Genomic DNA, 23,778 nt, shown 5'->3' on the forward strand with positions numbered 1-23,778 from the left:
TTTTACCGTTTTGGTATATTTCATTTTATTTCACCTTTTAAAATTTTTAAATATCTTTTACCTTACTGAAATACATTTTTACTTTTATTTGGAAGGTTCCCTCTACATATTTTATCAATTTATTTACCTTCAGGTTTTACAACCTAATTGTGCCAGGCTGTACTGATGTGCCTCTAAACCAGACACCAGTTTAGTAAACAGCTACAATTGAAGGACTTCATAAAAGCCTTGGATAAAAACAATCTTGGTAGTGAATTACAAAATTTGATAGACAGTTCTCCCTGACTATGACTCTGATAAAATCAACAGTCTGTGGTTGCAATCTGGTTTTCTCTGTTAAAAGTTTACGACTTGAAAATTACACATTTGTCTCAGCAGGTGTTACCTGATATGGGTCAGCTACTTTGATGAGAGAGAAAGAAAATGCTGCTAATTAGGGATGCTGTCTAGTTTAAACTCTGAAAATAACCTCTGAATAGTGTATGGCCAATTACTGAAAAGTTGCCTACAAAAAAAAAAACGCACGCACGCACGCACCCACCCACCCACACACCCACCCACCCACCCACCCACACACACACACACACACACACACACACACACACACACACACACACGGGAATAGTCATGCCTGCAGACTGTTGCTATTTGATGTCTGTACTGACCACTGCCTGCAAACTGTTGTTATTTCTGTCCGGACTGACCATTGCCTATAGATTGTTGCTATTTATGTCTGGACTGAACATTGAATGCAGACTTGTTATTTATGTCTGGACTGACCACTGCCTGCAGACTGTTGACATTTATGTCTGGACTGACCATTGCCTGTAGACTGTTGCTATTTTTGTCCTGACTGACCATTACCTGCAGCCTTGTTATTTATGTCTGGACTGACCACTGCCTGCAGACTGTTACTATTTATGTCTGACAAACAAGCATTATTGAAATGACTACATCGAAATTTAAACCTGGATCATCGGGCACCAGAGGCTAACCACTTGACCACCAACTTAGCCTGTGTATACTTAACTCCACTAGCACTTTATGTAACAGACAATTAAGGTCTCTTTTGTTTGCAGTTGGAAAGAGTTACCATGGAAAGCCATTGCTGTCAAAAATATATCATTGAAATAATATAACAGATCTGCTGTTTCATTGAGAAGCTTTATAGCAATAGTTACAACTGTTTCTCTCCATACAATGCATGGGCACCCTCTGTTCTTTCGACAAAGTTGATCATTTGACTATTGTGTTTCGTTCATTTCTCAGTAGTGTTTGGGCATGGGTGTTTTATATGCGTGGGGATTTTTTTACTGACATTTCTGTTGTTACTTTGTATCATTTTACGTTAGCTTAATAAGCTTGTGTTTGTTTCTTTCATGTAAATACCATTTACTTCATTTTGACATTTGCTTGTCTCATTGGTATGCTGTTTGTTTCTGAAGATATCTGTATGTTTTGTTCGTGCCTTGTTTGTTTTAGTTGAGTATTGATCTTATTGTTTAAATACAGTTCATTTCATTTGAAGTTTGCCTGTTTCATTCATATCTTCTTTGTTTCTTTTGATATTTATCTGTTTCATTTGTGCATCTCTTGTTTTATTTGAATTTTAATCTTACTGTCTGAGATTTATTATTATTATTTTACAGCATGTTTGTTTCAATGTAGCTTTTCTTGTTTTATTTTAAAGTTGTTTATATTATTTCCACAATATATTTTTGGTGGCAATGGCTTTCCATAAGTTGCACAAATAAAGTATGATGAACTTGGAATGTCAGGAAAGACAACATGAGTAAACAGTTGCCCAACCTCTTACAACCGCAGTCCGCTTTCAACCACAAGTTTGTTGGCACTTTCAAAACATCTTGGACTATATCATGCTGAGGAAATGGGACCTTTTCCAAAGACACACAAAATCAAGCTGACCTGGCTGTCCTGGGTGGGTCCCATATACACTAACTTATAAGTCAAGACAAACTGCACACAACAAAGATCCTGATCTGCCTTGGCATAATGTGCCAGCAGACCAGAATCTATGTTGTTTGTTGTACTGATTACGCCTAACACACTGCAAAGACCCAGATCTGCTGATGCATTAATAATGTGAAGGCAGATCTGGACCAGTGTAATTTGCAGTTAGTCTTGCCTTACAAGCATGTATGTACGGTACGAACCCATACCCCTTGGATTACAAATTAGATGCTCATCCAACTGCTGGAGCTACTGTGGCTCCCTCTACAATGTATGAAAACTATGCAGGATCTCCTTTATTTACCACATAATGCAAACAGTATATTAGAACTGTGCATCAAGTTATTGCACTGACTGCAACAATATAAACTAAAAAGGTAAGCTATATACTAGAAAAACCTGTTGTACGCATGAACTAATTAGCAGTGCTATAAAATTTAAACAAATGCTTAACAATAACAGGATATTATTACTTATATCTATCTGAAATTATTGCACCATTTAAATTCCTTTTGGAGGAAATATAAAGCAAACTGTTACCCAGTCTGGAGTATGATGGAATCACTGCACCATTATCATTCCTTTTTTCAGAGGAAAAACAAAACAAACTGTTATTAAGTCTGTAGAATGTATGGAATCATTGCACCATTAGCATTATCTTTTTAGAGCAAAAATAAACCAAAGTGTTACCCAGTCTATATTATTATGAGCAACAAATGTTTGTCAGCCTCCAAATGATTGGTAATGATTTACTTCAGCTATCTAATGAAGCTACACATTGTTGACGTGTGCTGAGCATGCCTAAAAGCTGAAAGTACCTTTAGAGTTGATGTTTAAAGATGACAATGATAATAACTGTAATAATAAAATTAATATGAAGAAGAAAAGTCCCTTGAACTGACACCCAATAATGCAGAAAGAATTACCAGGAAATCAAGGCAATATGATTTCTATTTTATAACTGCTGATTGTTGAAACCATCTCTGATATTCTTCAGCAGTGATAAAATTTTCAAATTAGCTGCTGTGATGCACATACTGGATGTCGTCTTGGCGCCAATTTCGGACTAAGCAGAGATAATTAAAAATCCTTCAGTAAAAACCACATGACATAATGATTATCCATTCAGGGGGAGTAGTGACAACAAAATTTTAAAAACCCTATGATGACATGATTATTCCTTCAGAGTGATGAGAAGAAATTTTAAGCTGGCAATTGTGGCAGACATATTAAACATCATCGTAACTAGACATTATAAGAAGTCTTTGACCACAAACCCTATATCAAATATGACATTCTGTTCAGGTGCAGTTGTAATAATAAAAATTTCAAGATGGCTGCCATGGTAGCAACATTGAGTTAAGATCATCACCATTTATATTTAGGATCAGCATGACATCACCAGAAGCCTTTTAGTGGAAACACCATGTCTGTATAATCATCCATGCAGAAGCCTTTTAGTGGAAACACCATGTCTGTATAATCATCCATGCAGAAGCCTTTTAGTGGAAACACCATGTCTGTATAATCATCTATGCAGAAGCCTTTTAGTGGAAACACCATGTCTGTATAATCATCCATGCAGAAGCAGTAGTAATAACAATATTCTCAGGATGGCCAGTGTGGTGGCCATATTGTATATTTGAGCAGCACCATTTTCGTTATGTTCATATGAGATGAATCATATACATAAAGTTTTATGGAAATCCTCTGAATAGTTTAGGAGGAGCAGTGATGACAAACTCATGCTAATGGCTGGATGGGCAAACATCAACACCATAAGCTCTTCTGGTAAATATGGAATTATGCAAAAAAGTTTCCAGTACTCTGGAACTTTGCTCTGGAATAGTATTCCAATTGAATTTAGAAATGCCCACTCTGTTTTCTTCTTCCAAACCCAATCTATCCAATGGCTGCAGAGATGCAGTTAAAATAAATAAATTCCTTTGTATGAGGGCCTCAAGGTAATTAGTTCTTAGCTAATTGTGTTACCCTCTTTAAATAAAGTCATTATTGGTATTATTATTATTATTATTATTATGACCAGTTGAGATAATAATGAATAATACTAGTAATTTATAAAGGGATGCTCACTTAGTACATGTACAATCATGACGATTCCCTTGAGGTGGGTTGGGGGGTGGGTAGGTAGGTAGGTAGGTCACTGGATTTTAATTAGAACTTAAATATTCATTAGGACTGGTGATAAATTTTTTTGGACAGTTTGGAATTAAATTCACAGTATCTAAGTTCTTTATAAATTTTCACTTTGCTTTCCAGGGAAATAAATTATTTGTTGAATTTTACAAAACTTGTTGGATTTCACTCTTTTCTATTACTTCGTTTATGACCATAAAGTCATAATATATATCTTTTAATGTTCTAATGTTGTCATCATAATTTTACCTTCATTAAGAAATTATGATTGCATGTTACTATAACAATACAATACATACTGTGAAACACCATTCCAAATGTGCATCTGTCTGTCTGTACATATTACAAATTTATTGATCTAATGCAAGGTAGACAATGTTAAAAGCAATATGTATGTATGTATGTATATATATATATATATATATATATATATATATATATATATATATATATATATATATATATATATATATATATATATATATATATATATATATAGTTCCAAGATGGTGGTAAACAAAACATGACCTGAAAGACCCAAGTTTGAAAGACCAACAGAAAACCTGTTTTGATATTGTACCTGTCATGAAAATGCATTGTTTCAAGAAGAATATCTGCCATGAAAAAAAAACAGTCTGAGAAGAGCACCTGCCATGATGACCAAATTTTTTTCATGCACACATAAACTGTTTTATGAAATCTTTTAGCCTCTGATAGACACAACCTGTCTTGACAGACCACTTATTGATGCCGAAAGAGTTGGTCTCTCAAGACAGACTTCAGTGTACTGATAAAAATTATGGCAAACATTTTATTTACACAGCTTAGTGAGAGAGACAGACAGACAGAGAGACAGAGAGAGATTACTGTGCCAAGATAATCAAAATGGATCCTTGGATCACCGGCATCTATGCAATTAAATTATGTACTTCCCTGGATGAAACTGACACTTGAGCACAAAAAAATAGAAGTATGATGAGGTTTATGACTCTGCACTCAATTTATGCCAATGAGAAGCAATTAAATTTAAGCTTTGTTCCTTTATGTTCCCTCACTATATGACAAAGAACATTCCTGCAATAAGCATTTATAGTTTATTTATAACAGTATTTCAAGATGTTTATGATAAATAATTGATCATTAAAAGATAAACACTAACTTTATGTCTTTAACGGTATAGAATAATAATATAGGAGAGCATTATGATATTGACTTGAAAGGCAAATTAAGATGTAAATTGAGCTGGCATTTTGATTTGAAAGGTTTATAACATCACTGGCAACATTATGCAGCAAGAAATTGATGAAACTCGAAATGGACAGAAATACACACCAAAAAAAAAAAAAGCCAAAATTTCTTTCTTTCTTCTAAATAAAATCCAGACAGAGCTGAAGATTAAGGGTGTCCAAACTGTACAAAAAGGAAATGAGGAACTGGAGCTGAAAATGTAAAGGTGGCCATTTTACTACAAATATTAAATGTGGAGCTAGATGTGCTGATATCCGGGTGGGATTCATTTACGAATGTAAATGTGGAGCTGGAGCTGCTGATGTAAGTCTGGCCTTTTTTAACAAGAAATATGTGTGATGTGATTTGGATTTTTAATGTAGCTTTAACAATTTTACAGTCATATTGCTACGATGTCTAATATGTGGCAGTTTTTAGTGATGTCTAGCACTGGGGCATCATGCCACAGACACATAGCACGATGTCCCACCCAGTCACATTATCCTGACACCAGACCAACCAGTCCTAACACTAACCTCTTAATGCTGAGTGCCAAGCAAGGCAGCTGTTAGTACCATTTTTGTAAGTCTTTGGTATGACTCGGACAGGGATCGAACCCACGACCTCCCGCATCCGAGGCGGACATTCTAACCACTAGGCCATTGGAGTGGTTCAACAAGAAATAAACATGGAGATGGAGCTGCAGAAGTAAGTGTTGCCTTTTTCAACAAGAAATAAATGTAAGCTGGACCTGCAGGAGTGTGACTTTTACCCACACAAAAAAAGTTGAGCTGAAGCTGAAGAAGTAAGTGGGGCCTGAGGAGCTGGAGCTGCAGATGTAATGATGGTATTATTTTGCAATAAATAAATGTGGAAATGGAGCTGTACATGTAAGGATGCTTTTTTCCACAAGAAATAATTGTGGAGTTGCAGCTACAGATGTATGGATGGTCTTGTTCAACAACATAGCTTTAAAAAATGTTTAGTCATGTAGCTACAATGTCTGCAGTGTGGCAGTTTATAGTGATGTCTAGTACTGAGGCATCATGCCGCAGACATGTATTATGATGTCCCACTTTAACCTGACAGCAGGCCGACCAGGCATAACACAAACCTCTTAATGCTGAATGCCTACCGAGGCAGCTGTTAGTAAAAATTTTATAAATTTTAGGTATGACTCGGCTGGGGTTCGAAACCTGTGACCTCCCGCATCCAAGGTGTACGTCATTTCATAGTTAACCAGTCCCTCACTAAACCAGTCCCTCACTAAACCAGTATCCTCTACATAGTGCCCACAGAGTTTGCTCCCAATTAAATGGAATCACTCTAGTTGTAATCAAACATCATTAAACTTGCTACCACTAAAGAATGGCCAAAATTTGTGATGTCACATTCTAGTATGCATACCAAATCTGTGAATCGCAAAAGGCACATTGAAATCACTAGTAAATGTGTATGAAGATGGACCTGAAACATGAGACTTTGGGTTAAATTTTAAATAAGGATAGTCACAGAATATTTTATGTATAAAAGTAAGCTGATGAGCAGTTAAATAAGATTGAGTAGATCAAGTATCAAAAGTAAGTTGATAAGATGTTACATAAGATCCATTAGATAAAGTACTCAAAAGTTGAAGAGCAGTCAAACAAGATCCAGTAGATCAAGTACTCAAAAAGAAAGCTGAAGAGCAGTTAAATAAGATCAAGTAGATCAAGTACTCAAAAGTAAGTTGATGAGCAGTCAAACAAGATCCTGTGGATCAAGTACTCAAAAGTTGAAGAGCAGTCAAACAAGATCCAGTAGATCAAGTACTAAAAAAGAAAGCTGAAGAGCAGTTAAATAAGATCAAGTAGATCAAGTACCCAAAAGTAAGCTAATGAGCAGTCAAACAAGATCCTGTGGATCAAGTACTCAAAAAGAAAACTAGAATGCATATTCATCATGCAGCTACCTTGCTGGTCTCAATCGACATAAAGTGCTAATGGGAGCTATATGCCTGAATGAGAGTTATATGCCTTAATGGGAGTGATATGCCTTAATGGGAGTGATATGCCTTAATGGAAGCGATATGCCTTAATGGGAGCTATATGCCTTAATGGGAGTGATATGCCTTAATGGGAGCTATATGCTTTCATGGGAGTGATATGCCTTAATGGGAGGGATGTGCCTTAATGGGAGCTATATGCCTTAATGGGAGCTATATGCCTTAATGGGAGTGATATGCCTTAATGGGAGCGATATGCCTTAATGGGAGTGATATGCCTTAATGGAAGCGATGTGCCTTAATGGGAGCTATATGCCTTAATGGGAGTGATATGCCTTAATGGGAGTGATATGCCTTAATGGGAGCTATATGCCTTAATGGGAGCTATATGCCTTAATGGGAGGGATATGCCTTAATGGGAGTGATATGCCTTAATGGGAGGGATATGCCTTAATGGGAGCTATATGCTTTAATGGGAGTGATATGCCTTAATGGGAGCTATATGCCTTAATCTTGTACAGCCCATTTTCACACTAACAATAATCACATGATAAAATATAATTTGTGCAGCAATAAGAGACAGTTTGATTGAATTTTCTGCTCTTTTTATTTGTGTCTTATGATTAATTTAATTGGAGGTTTAATTAAATTCAATTTGCCAAGAGCACTGCATTCAGTTGAACAAATTTATGCTCTCACTCAGACAAATCTGATATTGAGGAACTGACATTCTTTGATACTAAAGAGATTTTAGAGGCAACAATCAAGCAATGTTATGATACTATTCATGGAATCAAATTTAATCAAATTCAGAGCCAGAATAGCACTAACTGAATTTACAATGTTCTGAGATCATTAAATAATCCATTAACACTTAATTTTATTCTTCTTATGCTCTTGAGCTACACAATCAATGCCTGCTATTTATCAATTTAGAGCACCTTACTCTGCTGTCTTGTCATGAAAACAATATAAAACACTTAGCATTCTGCTCTATGTAGGAAAGAAAGAAACATTTCGAGAAAGAAATTAAAAGACAAAAAGTGGAAGATCTATAGACACACAGATAGGGTAACTTTTTGCTAAGCCATGACTAGGCAAAACCATGAAAATACCATATGCATTTCTATACTGGGTCCAAATGACTAGGTAAGACCACGAAAATACCATATGCATTTCTAAACTGGGTCCAAATGACTAGGCAAGACCATGAAAATACCATATGCATTTCTATACTGGGTCCAAACTGCATAGATTCAGATCTGGGTTTATTCCATTTATTACGACTAATTTGCATAACATACATCACAGACAATGATCTGTTGGCACATCATATCACAGCAATTTAGTGTCTATGCTGATTGCTGTTGGATTCGACTTATTTGTGAGTACATATGGTAGATGGATTCACTGTACATAGACAAATAGATAATATTGTTCCTTTGATGACATCTATTGTTTTTTCCTCATTGAAGAGAGCCTAAAAGTTCAATTAAGCATAAAATGTTTCTTGATATAACAAAAATGTAAATCTAATTTAATTTTGTTTTCTTCTCTACTGAATTTTTTTTATTAAGGTTCTTAGATGTATTGTAGGCTGGTCCAGCTAAGTAAAAAGTTATTTAATGTCCATGTAAAATGTTTGTTATGAATGATTAATAATAACATTGTTTCACAGTCCAAAGAAGGAGGAAGCCACAGTGGCTCAATGGTTAGTGTGCCAGAATAATAACTAGTGGGTTGCAGGTTCAAATCCTGTCCACATTAGCCTGGGTTTGTAGCTGTGGTATATCTGTTGAAAAGACCTTACTCCAATGGCATCAACACCAAGTAGTTTTTCTTGCAGTGATGTGTCACAAAACACCCATCAATCAGTCATTCAATCAAATAAATAGAGAGAGAGAGTGTGTGTCTGTGGGTGTAATTTGGATTTTTAATGTAGTTTGTTTTTAAATTCAGTCGTATCATTACAATGTCTGCAGTGTGGCAGTTTAAAGTGATGTCTAACACTAGGGCATCATGCTGCAGACATGTAGCATGATGTCCCACCCAGTCACATTATCCTGACAACAGGCCAACCAGTCCTAACACTAACCTCCTAATGCTGAACACCAAGCAAGGCATCAGTTAGTACCATTTTTATAAGTCTTTGGTATGACTTGGCTGGGGTTCAAACCCGCAACCTCCTGCATCCAAGGTGGATGCTATTACCACTTGGCCACCAGAGTGGTAAAAAGAGAGAGATTTAATTACATTTCTTCTTTTACAACCAGTTTATTTCTCAAAGCTCTCCATGCAAATCCCCACATCTACTCCCGCTCGAGAACCACAACTCTTTCCTTGCCACCCCTCTAGACAGTTACTCTTAAGGCCGAACACACAATCCATTATATGTATATGATTTCTTATTATGACCTAATTTACAAAAGTTGTGGCAAACAAAATACCTAAAATATTGTCACTCTAAACAGATCGATGAAACAAATGCTCTGAATGTGCCACATCTCTAGACTTTCACTTATTTTAAAATCTCAAAGAATAAAATTCATTTCATAATTTTATAATGTCCAATTTTGATACTCCAACTCATGAACCTTGGAACCAAAACAAGCCATTACATGCATTACACATCATGAACTTTTTAAGGGCTCTACTAAGAGGACAAGGAAAAACCTTGTGAAGTGTCGAATTTTGAATTCCAGTGAACTTTAAAGCTGAATGCATTGAGAATTAAAATTTTATCGCATTAAAGGCAGAAAAGTCTTTGTGAAGGGTCACTTCGACCTTTCTTTGTTTATCCCCCCCACGTCAGTGTAAACTTCAAAGGGGCAGCATTCCAGCTCAGTGAAACTGACCATGGTATCTTAACATGGTCCTAAGAAAGTAAACATTTGAGCTACCAACCCTAGCTGCTTGGTAGGAACCTATATCAACTTATCATTTTTTCAAAGGGAAATTATTATACATCATCGTTCACAGATTCTGAGCTGTCTAAATCTGATGAAAGGAATTATTTAGAAAAATTATGGATGAAGCCTATGATTGGGCAGAATAAATTAAGGCGTACACTTTAGAAGCAGTCAGAATTTAAAAGTGAAGACCTTGGGCAAAATTCTTTATTCTGAAATTTCCTGAAAGAGGAAAAGAAGTCGTGACTCTGTGGAAAGCCTAAAGAGAATAGTGCTTTCCTAGTTAAACAAGAAAGGGACCAGGTGGCTGTCTTGTAAAAAGAAAGACATGTTTAGTGCTAGGATGCACAAGTTCTGACAGAGAACAGCAATAAGGTACACAATTTTAGTTTCACTTAATATTCTATTATTTGATTGTTTGTTTTAGGCAAATGTGTTGTCTATGACTGGGTTCCATATTATGTATTGTTTATTCAGTTTCATGGAAATGTGTTGATGCTAGAGTTGTTATGCAGTTCATTTTATTAAATTTCATGGAAAGTGTTGATGCTAGAATTGTTATCAATTTACCTTAATTTTACAGTTATTAGTTCATTGTTAGAATTGATTGCATGTGACCCAAATGTTATGTGTGTAGGATTTCATAGGGTTATATGAGATAACTTCCTTTGTTTGTTAGGACGATACAGACTATCATGAGTTAACAATAATTACCTAATAATATTTGATTTTGTAATGTTTGAATAATCTTGTAGGTTAAGGATTGCTGTGAGTTAAAATTTGTGAATTTCATGCAATAGTAATCAATAGTAATATTTTATAGACGCTCATGTGGTAATTTAAGGCCTGCTGCTGGAAGCGAGGTCAATGTCCTACCACACTAAGTCACAATTTACACAGTGTGTGGATAGCCAACATGCTCTGAGTAATGTGAGGTAATTTTAAGTACATCTAGAGAGTGGGGTAATTTTGTCCTTTAAGGAACAGCATTCTGGGAGAGAGACAGGACAGTCTGAAGACAGAAGTCCGAGGAAAAAGAAGGATGGGGTCAGAATAAAAGGACCAGGAAGTCCATGAAGGGACAAAGCATATAGCTTAGGAAGGCGATGAACTAGGAGGACATTAATATACAGTCAAGGGAAGAAGGTGATGCAAAAACGGTCGTGGACATTGCACTCTTTTCACCTCTCATTATGATGATGAAATAAATCCAAAATTGGACACTCCTGTTAAATTCTATTGATATAATCTAATTTGTTTTTCTTGTCAAAGGGGGCTCATATTGCTTTATTTCTTCCCAGTATTCTTGCTCAGTTCTCTGTTGAAATTCTATTCTTCTTTCACTCCTGCTGGGCCACAATATTGAGGGAGGTCATCCTCTAGATAACGCCAGCCAAATCCAATTAACCACCTCTAGTACTAAGAGGGTGACATTACAAACCTAATAAACAGAGACAAAAAAGGGAAGAGGTGTATTTTTAAGCTAATAATCTTAGCCACTGGCTCATAAGGGGTGGGTATATGTTGATGGGCAGGCAAGAAGGGGATGGGGCTGCACAGAAATTTGGAAATCTCATCTGACAACCTACTGTACATCCCATAAGGAGTCTGAAAGTTGTAACTTGCTCACTAATATGGTTTTTATGTCTACAAGAATATCAAAAGAAAAGACCTGAAATGAAGCTCCAGAGTTCATTGAGAGGATTAAAACCAATTATATGCTAAGTATGTACTCTCGAGGACCACTGATAGAACACCAATACTAGCATATCTTGGTGATGTCCTAGTTTTTGACACTTCTAACGCCCTTTGAATCCCAGATCCAGTGAACCTGGGGACAACTGTAAACATGTTACTCTGACCCAGTGACCCTGCATGGAATTGTTAACCACATGTTACTCAGTCCCAATGGACCCTGGGGCCAACTGTAAACAGCATGTTACTCTAGTTCCAATGGACCCCGAGGACAATTGTAAACATGTTACTCAGTCCCAATGGACCCTGGGGCCAACTGTAAACAACATGTTAATATGTCCCAATGCACCCTGGGGCCAAACATGTTACCCTGACCCATGAACCCTGGAGCCAATTGTAAACAGCATGTTACTCTAGTCCCACTGGACCCTGGGGCCAACTGTAAACAACATGTTAATATGTCCCAATGGACCCTGGGGCCAAACATGTCACCCTGACTATGAACCTTGGGGCCAATTGTAAACAACGCGTTACATGTATTATATATCTTGAGTACATTCAGAACTTATACCAAAATGAAAAAGAAAAGCAGTATGAACAGAGAAGAATGAGCATTTCACACATGCATGCACACATGCACACACACACAGATATATATATTTGACCTTTAACCCCACCCAAGGGCCCTGTTTATTTTTTCGCTCGTTTGTGGGCAAATGCAGAAACCTTATGGATAATCTACACCCCAAAGGAAAGTTGCCTGCCAATAGTTTTACAGCAGTATCATAAACATTAACAAGTATGTAAAGCATGAACACATGGATTTACATAAAAACTGTATCTATAATGTGACAAAACTAATATAATTGCTTTTATGTATATAAAAAAATTGGGCATAATAATTACACAATTAATTCTGAATAGTTATATCTAATTAATTTGACAATAATTACACTGTGGTTGTTTGAGACTACCTGTCATGAAGAGAATCTCTAAACTGATGGAATCTTTGATTTGCAATGCTAACTTTCACTGTACCACCACCAAAATACACCTTCTTCAGCAGGTGGGCACTTTTATTTCGGACCAGAAGGGCACCTGAAATTATTGAAAACATATTCTCATTATTTTCAAAGTACAGGAAATCACAAGAGATAAATGTTGAAAGGTATGTTTGCTATTCACCGATCTTCTATTAAAGTTGTCTGGCAACATCAAAAGCTAATTCAGAGAAAGTCTGGCATGCATTTCTGTTTCTTCTAAATTTCACTGACATTGGATAACAGATAGCAATTAAGGATGAAACTGTAATATACTGGTAGGGATAAATTTCAATGTTGTTCAATCTGAATGATTTTTGAAACCTACAGGTCATGAAAATTTCACATTCCAGAATAAAATAGCTGAAAACTAGAAATATGATCATGGATTCCCCCAATACCACATGACAACTAACTTTAAAAACAAAATTTAAAGAAGATGTGATGAAAAGATGGATATTACACAATGAATAAATGGACAGATGGATGGACACAGTGAGGAAATGGAGATGGATGGACACAGTGAATAAATGGACAGATGGATGGACACAATCAATAAATAGACAGATGGATGGACACAATGAGGAAATGGAGATGGATGGACACAGTGAATAAATGGACAGATAAATGGACATGGCTGGCACCATATGCTAAGGAGGGTAATAAAAATGGCAAAATCATGGAGTTTAAATTTTTAAAATTGTCAATTTGCATAAGTTGAAAAGTGCTGAAATTATGCCATATATATATATATATATATATATATATATATATATATATATATATATATATATATATATATATATATACCACCTGCTTCAAAATAGTTCCAGTAGATGCATATATCACAACCCTTTGTTTGAATTATCTGTCCCTTGGACTTTTCAGCTCTTTTATCAAAAAGATGTTTCACAGTCTATACACATATTGGGGATTTCATTTCTGATTCTAAATAATTGTACAAATTTTCCATAACTGTGCTCCATTTATTCAGAGAATATCCGGCTATGAACACAGTCATAGCATATTGGTAAATACAGTTAAATCTCTCTTGACCTGATAACAACAACAATTGCCCAATGTTTGGAGGTTGCTAGCATACAAATTGTCTCATTCAACCATACTCTCAAACAGCTCCATGAGATCTTCACTGTACGAAGGTTTTGTATAAAATTATCTCATTCAAACACATTCTCACATAGCCAGCTCCAAGAGCTCTTCCTTGTACAAAGGTTTTGAGATAGATTGTCTCACTAAACCACACCCTTGAGTACTGGTAGATCCATGAGATCATTGCAATAAAGGCTTCTAAAATTGTCTCTTTCAACCATGCTCTCAAATAGCTCTGTGAGATCTTCATTGTAATAAAGGCTTCTAAAATTGTCTCTTTCAACCATGCTCTTGAATAGCTCTGTGAGATCTTCATTGTAATAAAGGCTTCTAAAATTGTCTCTTTCAACCATGCTCTCGAATAGCTCTGTGAGATCTTCATTGTAATAAAGGCTTCTAAAATTGTCTCTTTCAACCATGCTCTCAAATAGCTCTGTGAGATCTTCATTGTAATAAAGGCTTATAAAATTGTCTCTTTCAACCATGCTCTCGAATAGCTCTGTGAGATCTTCATTGTAATAAAGGCTTCTAAAATTGTCTCTTTCAACCATGCTCTCGAATAGCTCTGTGAGATCTTCACCATATAAAGATTTATAACATGCTTCACTGATCTCTGTTAACAGGTGCTTTGGTAAAACTTTGAGGAAACAAAACTGCATTTTTCCTAGACACATTTTCTTCATCATTCAAAGCAAAATGTTGTTTAAAACATAGATGGAGATGGGCAGAATTTAACACCACTACTGATGTGGGAGGCGTGTCGTTTGGAGCTGGTTACAAGCTGGGTTGGTTTAGTACAAGTTTTACTGTTCTGTACTAGTACTTGGACAAACAACACTTGTATTTCGAGTCAAACCTGTAATACTTATTCTTTCTTACCCTAAGTTCAAGCCATCTTCAAGCTTTATGATCACAGAATTTCTATTACAATAAAAGTTATTCTGCACAAAAAAACATTTTTGTTGAGTCACAATGACCTTTAACCTTTTCATCCCAAAGTCAGTAAGCTTCTTCCACACCATAAGTGCATGCCTTCATAAACATTAAATTATATGGTCTAAACATATTACTCAAAATAATTTTTCTTCTTTCAGTCATAGTGACCTTTGACCTTGTGACCCCCAAATCAACAGTCTTCTTTCTTACCAAAAGTGCAAGCCATCCACAAACATTGGTGAAGGCACATACTTGAGAACTTTACTTTTTGTGCTGAAACACTTTTTTTTATTTAAGCCACTGACCTTTGATCTTCTAAACCAAAATGAACATGCTTCGACCTTGCTCAAAGTGCCATCCATCCATAAAGTTCAACCTGTGATGAAGATCTAATGTTATTATGCAGAGTCTATGTACGTGATGAAGAACTCTGTGCTGAGGCCATTTTCTTTCTTTCTGTTATGACAACCATGACTGTTTCACCTTGAACAAGGCTTCTGTGAAGTGTCAAATTTTGAATTACAGAAAATGTTACGATTGAATGCAATGAGCTTTAAAATTCTCTCGCATTTAAGCCAGAAAAGTCTTTTTGAAGGGTCACTTTGACCTTTTTTCGTTCATCTCCCCCCATGTCAGTGTAAACTTCAAAGGGACAGCATTCCGACCCAATGAAATTGACCGGGGTATCTTAACATGGTCCTTAGAAAGACAGAGTCCTTAGAAAGTAAACATCTGAGCTACCAACCCTAACCATTTGGTAGGAACCGATGTCCACTTATCATTTTTTCAAAGGGAAATTGTCAAGCACTGACTTTCACAGACTCTGAGCTGTCTAAACCTGATGAAAGGAATTAAATAGAGACCACTGCCTATGACTGGGTTAAATAAATTAGGGCGTACACTTCAGAGCAATCAGACTTTAAAGTGAGGACCCTAGTCAAAATTCTTTAGTCTGAAAATTTCCTAGAAGAGGAAACTTAGTCTTGACTCCATGAAGGCAAAAAGAGATTAGTGCTTTCCTCATGAAACAAGAAAGGGACCAGGTGGTAATCTTGTAAAAAGAAAGACATGTTTAGTGCTAGGATGCACAAGTTCTGAAAGAGAACAGCAATACGGTATGCAATTTTAGTTTCAAGTAATATTCTGTTATTTGATTGTTTGTTTTATGCAAATGTGTTGCTATGACTAGGTTTCCATATTATGTATCGTTTATTCAATTCATGGAAATGTGTTGATGGTAGAGTTGTTATGCAATTTATTTTATTCAATTTCATGGAAAGTGTTGGTGCTAGAGTTATTATGCAATTTATTTTATTCAATTTCATGGACAGTGTTGTTGCTAGAATTGTTATGCAATTTACCTTTTAATTATACAGTTATTAGTTCATTGGTAGAATTGATTTCATGTGACCCAAATGTTCACCTGTGTAGGATTTCATATGGTTATATAAAATAATCTTCTTTGTTGTTAGGACGATACAGATCATCATGAGTTAACAATAATTACCTAATTATATCTGATTTTGTAATGCTTGGATAATCTTGTAGGTAAGGTTTGTTGTGAGTTACATTTGTGAATTTCATGCAATAGTAATCGAACATGTAGTAGCATATGTAAAATAATATGGTAATATTTGGTAGACATTCACGGCATAATTTAAGACTGGCCACTGGAAGCGAGGTCAATGTCCTACCGTACTAAGTCAGAATTTATGTGGTGTGTGGATAGCAACATGCTCTGAATAACATACGTGAATTGTATGTACCTCTAAAGAGAGGAGTATACGGACTTATGAGGTGATTTTGTCCTTTAAGGGACAGCTTTCTCAGAGAAAGATGAGACAGTCTGAAGTCAGAAATGCAGGGAAAGAAAGAAGGACGAGGTCAGAATAAAGGGACCAAGAAGTCCATGAAGAGGCAGAACACAAAGCTTAGTTAAGATGAATTAGGAGACATTGATATATGGTCAGACAGGAAGGTGATGCAAATCGGTCATGGACATTGCGCTCTTTTCACCTCTCATTATGATGATGAAATAAATTCGAATTAGACACACCTGTTAAATTCTATTGATATAATCTAACTTGAATTGGAATTGCCATTATTAATTTGTTCTGATTAAATTTGTTATTTTCTTGTTGAAAGGGGTTCGTATTGTTTTATTTCTTCCCAGTATTCTCGCTCAGTTCTCTGTTGAAATTCCATTCATCTTTCACTCCTGCCTGGCTATAATATCGAGGGAGGTCATCCTCTAGATAACTCCAGCCAAACCAAATTAACCACCCCTCTTACTAAGAGGGTGACGCTACAGCTTCATTTATGCAAAGTCTGGCAACAGCAGATGGGAGAAAACTGAAGTCAATGTGTGTAAACGAAAGGGGGAGAAAATGGAAGGACAGTGAGAGATAGTAACATCAAAACATGATATGTTCTGTTTAGCAGACATATAAAAAAGGTTCATCTGAAGTACTTGTATTAAACTTCTTATTCTGTGAGACTGAAATTTGCCAGTGTTATGATGTCCACTTAGTGTTACAATGTTCAAATACGGTGTTACAATGTTCAAATACAGTGTTACAATGTTCAAATACAGTGTTACAATGTTCAATTACAGTGTTACAATGTTCAAATACAGTGTTACAATGTTCAAATACAGTGTTACAATGTTCAAATACAGTGTTACAATGTTCAATTACAGTGTTACAATGTTCAAATACAGTGTTATGATGTTCAAATACAGTGTTATGATGTTCAAATACAGTGTTATGATGTTCAATTAATGTTACAATGTTTAATTACAGTGTTGTGATGTTCATTTACAATGTTACAATGTTCAATTAATGTTACAATGTTCAGTTACTCAAAGCAATAAAATTAAAACAATGGAGGAACTTCTCATCCAGCATGTGCTTGTGACAATTGTACCACATACATAGTTGTTGTTGTTGTTGTTGTTATTGTTGTTGTTGAAGGTTTAATGACATTTTTCAGCACACGACAGGCTATACATGGAGGCCAGTATTAATGGTGGACCACATAAATAGAAAAGATGGCAAAGAGCAATGCTGTTTCCATGCTGAAATTTGAGGAAATCCATAGACTTTTTACATGATTTATTTCTGAGACAGGGTAAACTTATTTTACAATAATATAGGTTTGTATTACAGTGGATGGAATTTGAGTGGATCCTTCATTCGTTTTAATCTATTTTTTTTGTAATTGTTAGGGAATTTTTAGTCATTAATACAGTGCCAAAGCAAATAAAAAAAGACAATCTCAGCTTTGATGGTACAATGAGGCTTGAAGCAATGTCTTCCTTTCCAGTTTTCATGATTACTACCACATTCATAGTAATAAAATTCGGCCGTTGCACTTAAGGCATACAATTATATCACAACTAAACATATCACGTATGACAAAAAGACTGGTTTGGAATGGATTTTCTACTTCACACATTGTTTTTGTTTTTTATTTTGTTTGATGAACGATGCACATGTCAGCTGTTACTTGAGGCAAGATTCCAAATTGTGTTTCTGTACACTTTTTATTAATTAGTTTCTTGGGTGTGCAAATAATGTAAGATAAAAATGCATGTTTTAGCTTGTTTTTAAACACACATATATTCATATTTTTCATATGAATAAAAAGTGCTCTACTCAGAATATATATATATATATTTTAAAGAAATTATGATGAAGGCAATAAAATATCTGTTATAGCCCCTAGTGTGCTGATGTGCCAAGTCTTTTGTTGAATCACAAAAATATAATTCCAGGTTTGAATACACTATAAATTCCAGTGAATGTCTCTATTCAAAAATTGTATTAGAGCACATTTGTATTTCTAGAGAAAATAATCACTTGAATTCAATAATTTGAAGAACTACAATTTCCAGCCCAAATACTGGACACAACATATAAAACAATTTCAAGGAGCTAGATCTTAAAGCAACTGATAAAATTCTCTCAGTTACACTTCATATAGTTCTCTGCTTGACCTTAGGTCACAATTAGCATTTTCTATATTAAAAAAACACCCATTACGTAATGGAAAAAACCTTCTAGAACGATCCTGATGTTTACAAAACAATAATCTGGATTATATATAATTCACTTAAGAAATTACAAAACCTAGACCTAAATAAACATACATGTATTTACTTCTTCTATTAATAATAATAAAGAGCGCTTTAGACCACTTAGGCCCCCGAAAATAGTGCGAGTACACTGACACAAATATGCAAATCTTCTGATCATGATCACAGCAATCCACTAAAACCTGCAAGAGTAGCTTCATTCACTAAATGCTCCCATATACTGCATTCATCTGTAAGTCAAAAGGGCAGGCAACTCTTACAAAAGCACGGGATCAGCTGCATGACAAGTTATGTTGACAGGATTCTGTCTTACACATGCTTTCAGCATCAAAGTAACTACTCTACCAAAAGACATGCATTAACAAGATTGTGTCATATGCTAAATGAAGCAATAAAACAAAAGGGTAATAACTCTGATGAAAATTGCAGGAAAAAAGTGATTCATGACATCTGCATCATTAGGTGATGACACTAAATATTTACAAAGTTTCATGGCAATCCATAAAAAATCAACAGGTGAAGCTGTACTAATAAGAATGTGTTATATCACGCATTAATCCATAATAAAAAAGGGAAATAACTCCAACCAAAGTTGCAGCAGGTAAGTAATTTGCTGTTATTCACATAGTCAAGTGATAACCATTATATTTACCAACTTTAAGGCAATCCATACAAAACTGTGGGACTGGTTGCACAAACAAGATTGTGTCATGCCACAATTAAAAAAAGGGAAATAACTCTGACAAATATTGTGTGTGTAAAGTGAAATGTCACATGCATATATGTAAATCTAAAGGTGATAACCAAAATGATTTCCAAGTTTCATGTCAATCCATAGACAAAAAAAATAATTATAATTTTTATGGATTGATGGTGTATGAATATAATGTACATGAGCCACAGATTATACAAGTACCGTATTTACCTGCTTACAAGATGAGTCCAACTGGAAGCAAGAAAGACCCTGATCTGCTGTGGCATAATGTACTGGGAGATCAGGATCTATTTTATTTATTTTACTGATCACTTCCAACAAACTGCATAGACAAAGATCTGGTGCATTATGCAATAGCAAATATGGGTCTGTGACGTTTGCAGATGGATATGATTTATTATCAAGAACATACTGTATGTAAACTTGGACAGAATTCAAGCATCGTTTGTTGATAAATGTTCCTTACCCAGTCCTGTCGGAAAGCCAAACATCTTGTAGAAGGAAAGAGTGACAAAGTCTGGGGTCACTTCTGAAAGGTTGAGATGAGAATTGTTGACAAACGATGCTGCATCTAAAACTGTGTACCAGGCTCCTGGGTTTGCCTCTTGAAAACCCAGAGTTCCTCCTCGAACTTTATCCACCCATTTAAGAGGATATTTTCGACCCGAAAAATTTGATTCTGCTGCATAAGCAAACAGAGAGTTGCCTCCACTGCCAATCTTGCTGCTTTTATAAATAATATGTCCAGATTGTGGACAATGGTCAATTTCCGTTTCATCAATGCAAACAACAAGTCCTGCCCGAAGAAAAGCTAATTCCCGCATACCCTGTACAGAAGTGTGATTGTCCAACAAATAGCAGAAGCAACCCTTGTCTATCTTTTTATTTTCACTCAAGCTGCTTAAGTTATCCACCTTGGCTGATGGCAAAATAGTTCCATCCTTGTTGACCTTGTTCTTTTTCTCATCTCCATGACACCCATCATCTCCATGGAAATCAAAGCTCTCTGCAAGAAGTTTCAGTGCTCCAGTGCAGCCAGATGTAAAAATGACAGAATAGATCTCTGGATTTGTTTTGAAATATTTCAGAATTCTGAAGAAAAAAAAAAGAAAAGAAACCCAACACTATTGCTTTTACAAGTAACAGTTGCAATTACTAGACCACATGTTGTGGGCAAGCATAAAACTGCCATAAAACAGACACTGCATTGTAACCACTCATTCTAATTTGTATTATGAATCTGTCAAGTCAGATGACAATGATATTATCCATTTGGGAAGTTTAGAATGTTAATCAAGGTTTTGCTACTGCAGATTTAGTACCAACAACCACTGTTGAGCAGTGATGGTAAATTTGATATGTGCCTATCATATTTTAAAAACAACATGAGGTTATTATTGCACAGAGAAGGGTACATTATTAATTTTTATTTCAGTGTCCATGTTGTGTTGAAAAATCTTTTTGGAATAGATGCCATAATTTCACAAAGAAGTTGGTGGCTTAGGTAAATTATTTAATTTATTACACACTCTGGATAAAAACATTATGGATTAACTTTATGGATTATGGATTAAAAATATGGATTAAATTTATTGATTAAAATTATGCATTAAATGTATGGATTAAATCTGAATTTTCAGTATTCACAGTATTCATCAGGTTAGGAATCAAATAATGTGAACATTTTATGAATCAGACTGCAAGTGAGCTTACACAAAATATTTACTCTTACTACCAGAGAAAAAATGATCTAAAGCTGTCAGGCAAAACAGCAGACAAAACATCTTACAAAACGTGGGCTTAGATGTACTAAACCAGAAACATTGCTGTGCATCCCTAATGCAAATCAATATGAAAGTGAGCGACTGCTTTCATCACCTCATGAATGCTCAAAAAGTAAAATTCAATAAATTGATTTGCAATTTATTTTAAATACTTTAAAAACAAGAAAATTGCTCTTTGTCATGTCCTTACAAACTTGTACTGAAACTCGAGTCCAGCCACAGCAACATGATTCTTGTAAGCATTTTGATTTATGTTGAGGCTAGGGTATGGAATGGTACATTCCTTTTATAGGGTATGGACTGGAACACAAATCATTGATAGGGTATGGACTGGTGCACTAATCGTTCATATGGTATGGACTGGCACACTACTCATGTATAGGGTATGGACTGGTACACTAATCATTTACTGAATAAGGATTCCACAAAATGATGTGTCTAGCCTTTGTCAGAGTTATCATCTTGCACAAAACTTAATCAGGCAACAACATGCATGCAATATCTTGCCTTTTTCTCCCCAAAAGTCAGTCAACAGTCTAATTTATGGGAAAATACCCCAATGGTTGGACTCTGAACAGTTTCAAAGTTGTGACCCAAAGGGACAGTCTCCATGACCCAAAGACAAATGTTGGTTGCATAAATTTTCATGAGGTGAAAAAGTATATATGATTATGAGTGGGAATCACCAACAGTTTACAAGTTAACATACAGGTGCTGGGTCCCAACAGGTGAGGACAGGAACAGGATCATGAATTGGTGGGGGTGGGATCTAGGCTTCAAAATAAAACTATCTAGTCATGCAATATTCCAAAGAAGATAGCATACCTCATAGCAAAAAGACATTCTATGAAAATACAATATGCAGAAATTAGGAGGTGAACTCAGACCTATCACCCATTCCATATTTAGGTAGATTTTCTTTGAAGAGAAAAGTATTTCCCACTTTGGCAAACATGAAGTATATCAAGTTTCATTAAATTCCTAGAATATACCAAGTTTCAACTGTTATATATATATATATATATTTATATTTTTTTGTAACTCCTGGTATATGATTTTGTCCAATTTTTGTAATTTATATTCATGATTGTAAACTGTAGTGATTACCTATAGTTGGGTTTGAGGTACATGCAAAGGGTCTATTTAATAATATAAAATTGCAAAGGATCTATAAATAGATGTTTGCATACATGTTCATAGTTAATAATAATAAAATTATCAGTAAATATTTGATAAGTTTTGAGCTTATCCCTCAGAAGAATGAAATTAATTCCCATTAGATAGGGTACATTATGTGTGTTCTTCTAAGATAATCAAAATTGCAATTTTTCACCTAGTTCTAGTGATAATATGCATGCTGTAGCCTTTTTGCCTGAATACTATTATCTCAGACTGGAGCAGTTGTTTTCTTATTCTTATTTCTTGTGTTCTTGTTGTAACATCAAGTCTGCAGATGTATTTTATGTTGTACTCAGATATTATTTGTTTGGATTATTCAGTAGAAATAGAAAGTGCTCAGTGGACTATAATATTAAATTGGGACTACTGTGAATTATTCAAGGGAGTTCTGGATGATGCCATTTTGAAACAGTATATTCATGGATTTGAAATGTATATGGAACTTTCATCTTTTGTTTACTTTCATATAACTTTTTCAGGATTTTTCTGGACTCAATTCATAATATAGTAAGTTCATTTTCAATTCTGATTTTTATAACATTGATATTGAAACTGTTTTCTTAAGTTTTACAAAACTTGTTGGTTTTGCTTCTTTCTGCTACATGTACTTAGTTTATGACCATAGAGTCATAACACATCAAATTCCTACAGTACATGTAAACAATTCTACAGTACACATATATTAAGTATCATCAAATTCCTACAGTACACATATATCATGTTTCAACAAAATTCTATTGTACATTTATATCAAATTTCATAAAATTCCTGTAGAACATGTACATCAAGTTTCATCAATTAAATTTATATCAAGTTCAGATTCCTATAGTGCAAATGTACCAAGTTTCAACAAATTTACATTTATACCAAGTTTAATCAAATTCCTACAGAACATTTATGTCAAGTTAAATCATATTCCTACAGAACATTTATATAAAGTTTTATAAAATTGATATAGTACATGTATATTAAGTT

General features: G+C 35.1%; 1 protein-coding gene across 1 annotated transcript in view; it reads right to left on the bottom strand.

The window, feature by feature from the left end:
- Positions 1-23,778, bottom strand: part of LOC149792817 (molybdenum cofactor sulfurase-like) — a 117,683-nt gene that overhangs the window by 46,643 nt on the left and 47,262 nt on the right. The window contains exons 3-4 of the mRNA XM_089971271.1: positions 20,307-20,932; positions 12,918-13,041 (exon numbers count right to left, since the gene is read on the bottom strand). Coding sequence (XP_089827397.1) covers positions 12,918-13,041; positions 20,307-20,932 — 750 coding nt within the window. The remainder of the gene's footprint in view (positions 1-12,917; positions 13,042-20,306; positions 20,933-23,778) is intronic.

The sequence above is a fragment of the Sinohyriopsis cumingii genome, chromosome 9, assembly GCF_028554795.1.
Source record: "Sinohyriopsis cumingii isolate HCF-2022 chromosome 9, ASM2855479v2, whole genome shotgun sequence".
Lineage (NCBI taxonomy): Eukaryota > Metazoa > Mollusca > Bivalvia > Unionida > Unionidae > Sinohyriopsis > Sinohyriopsis cumingii.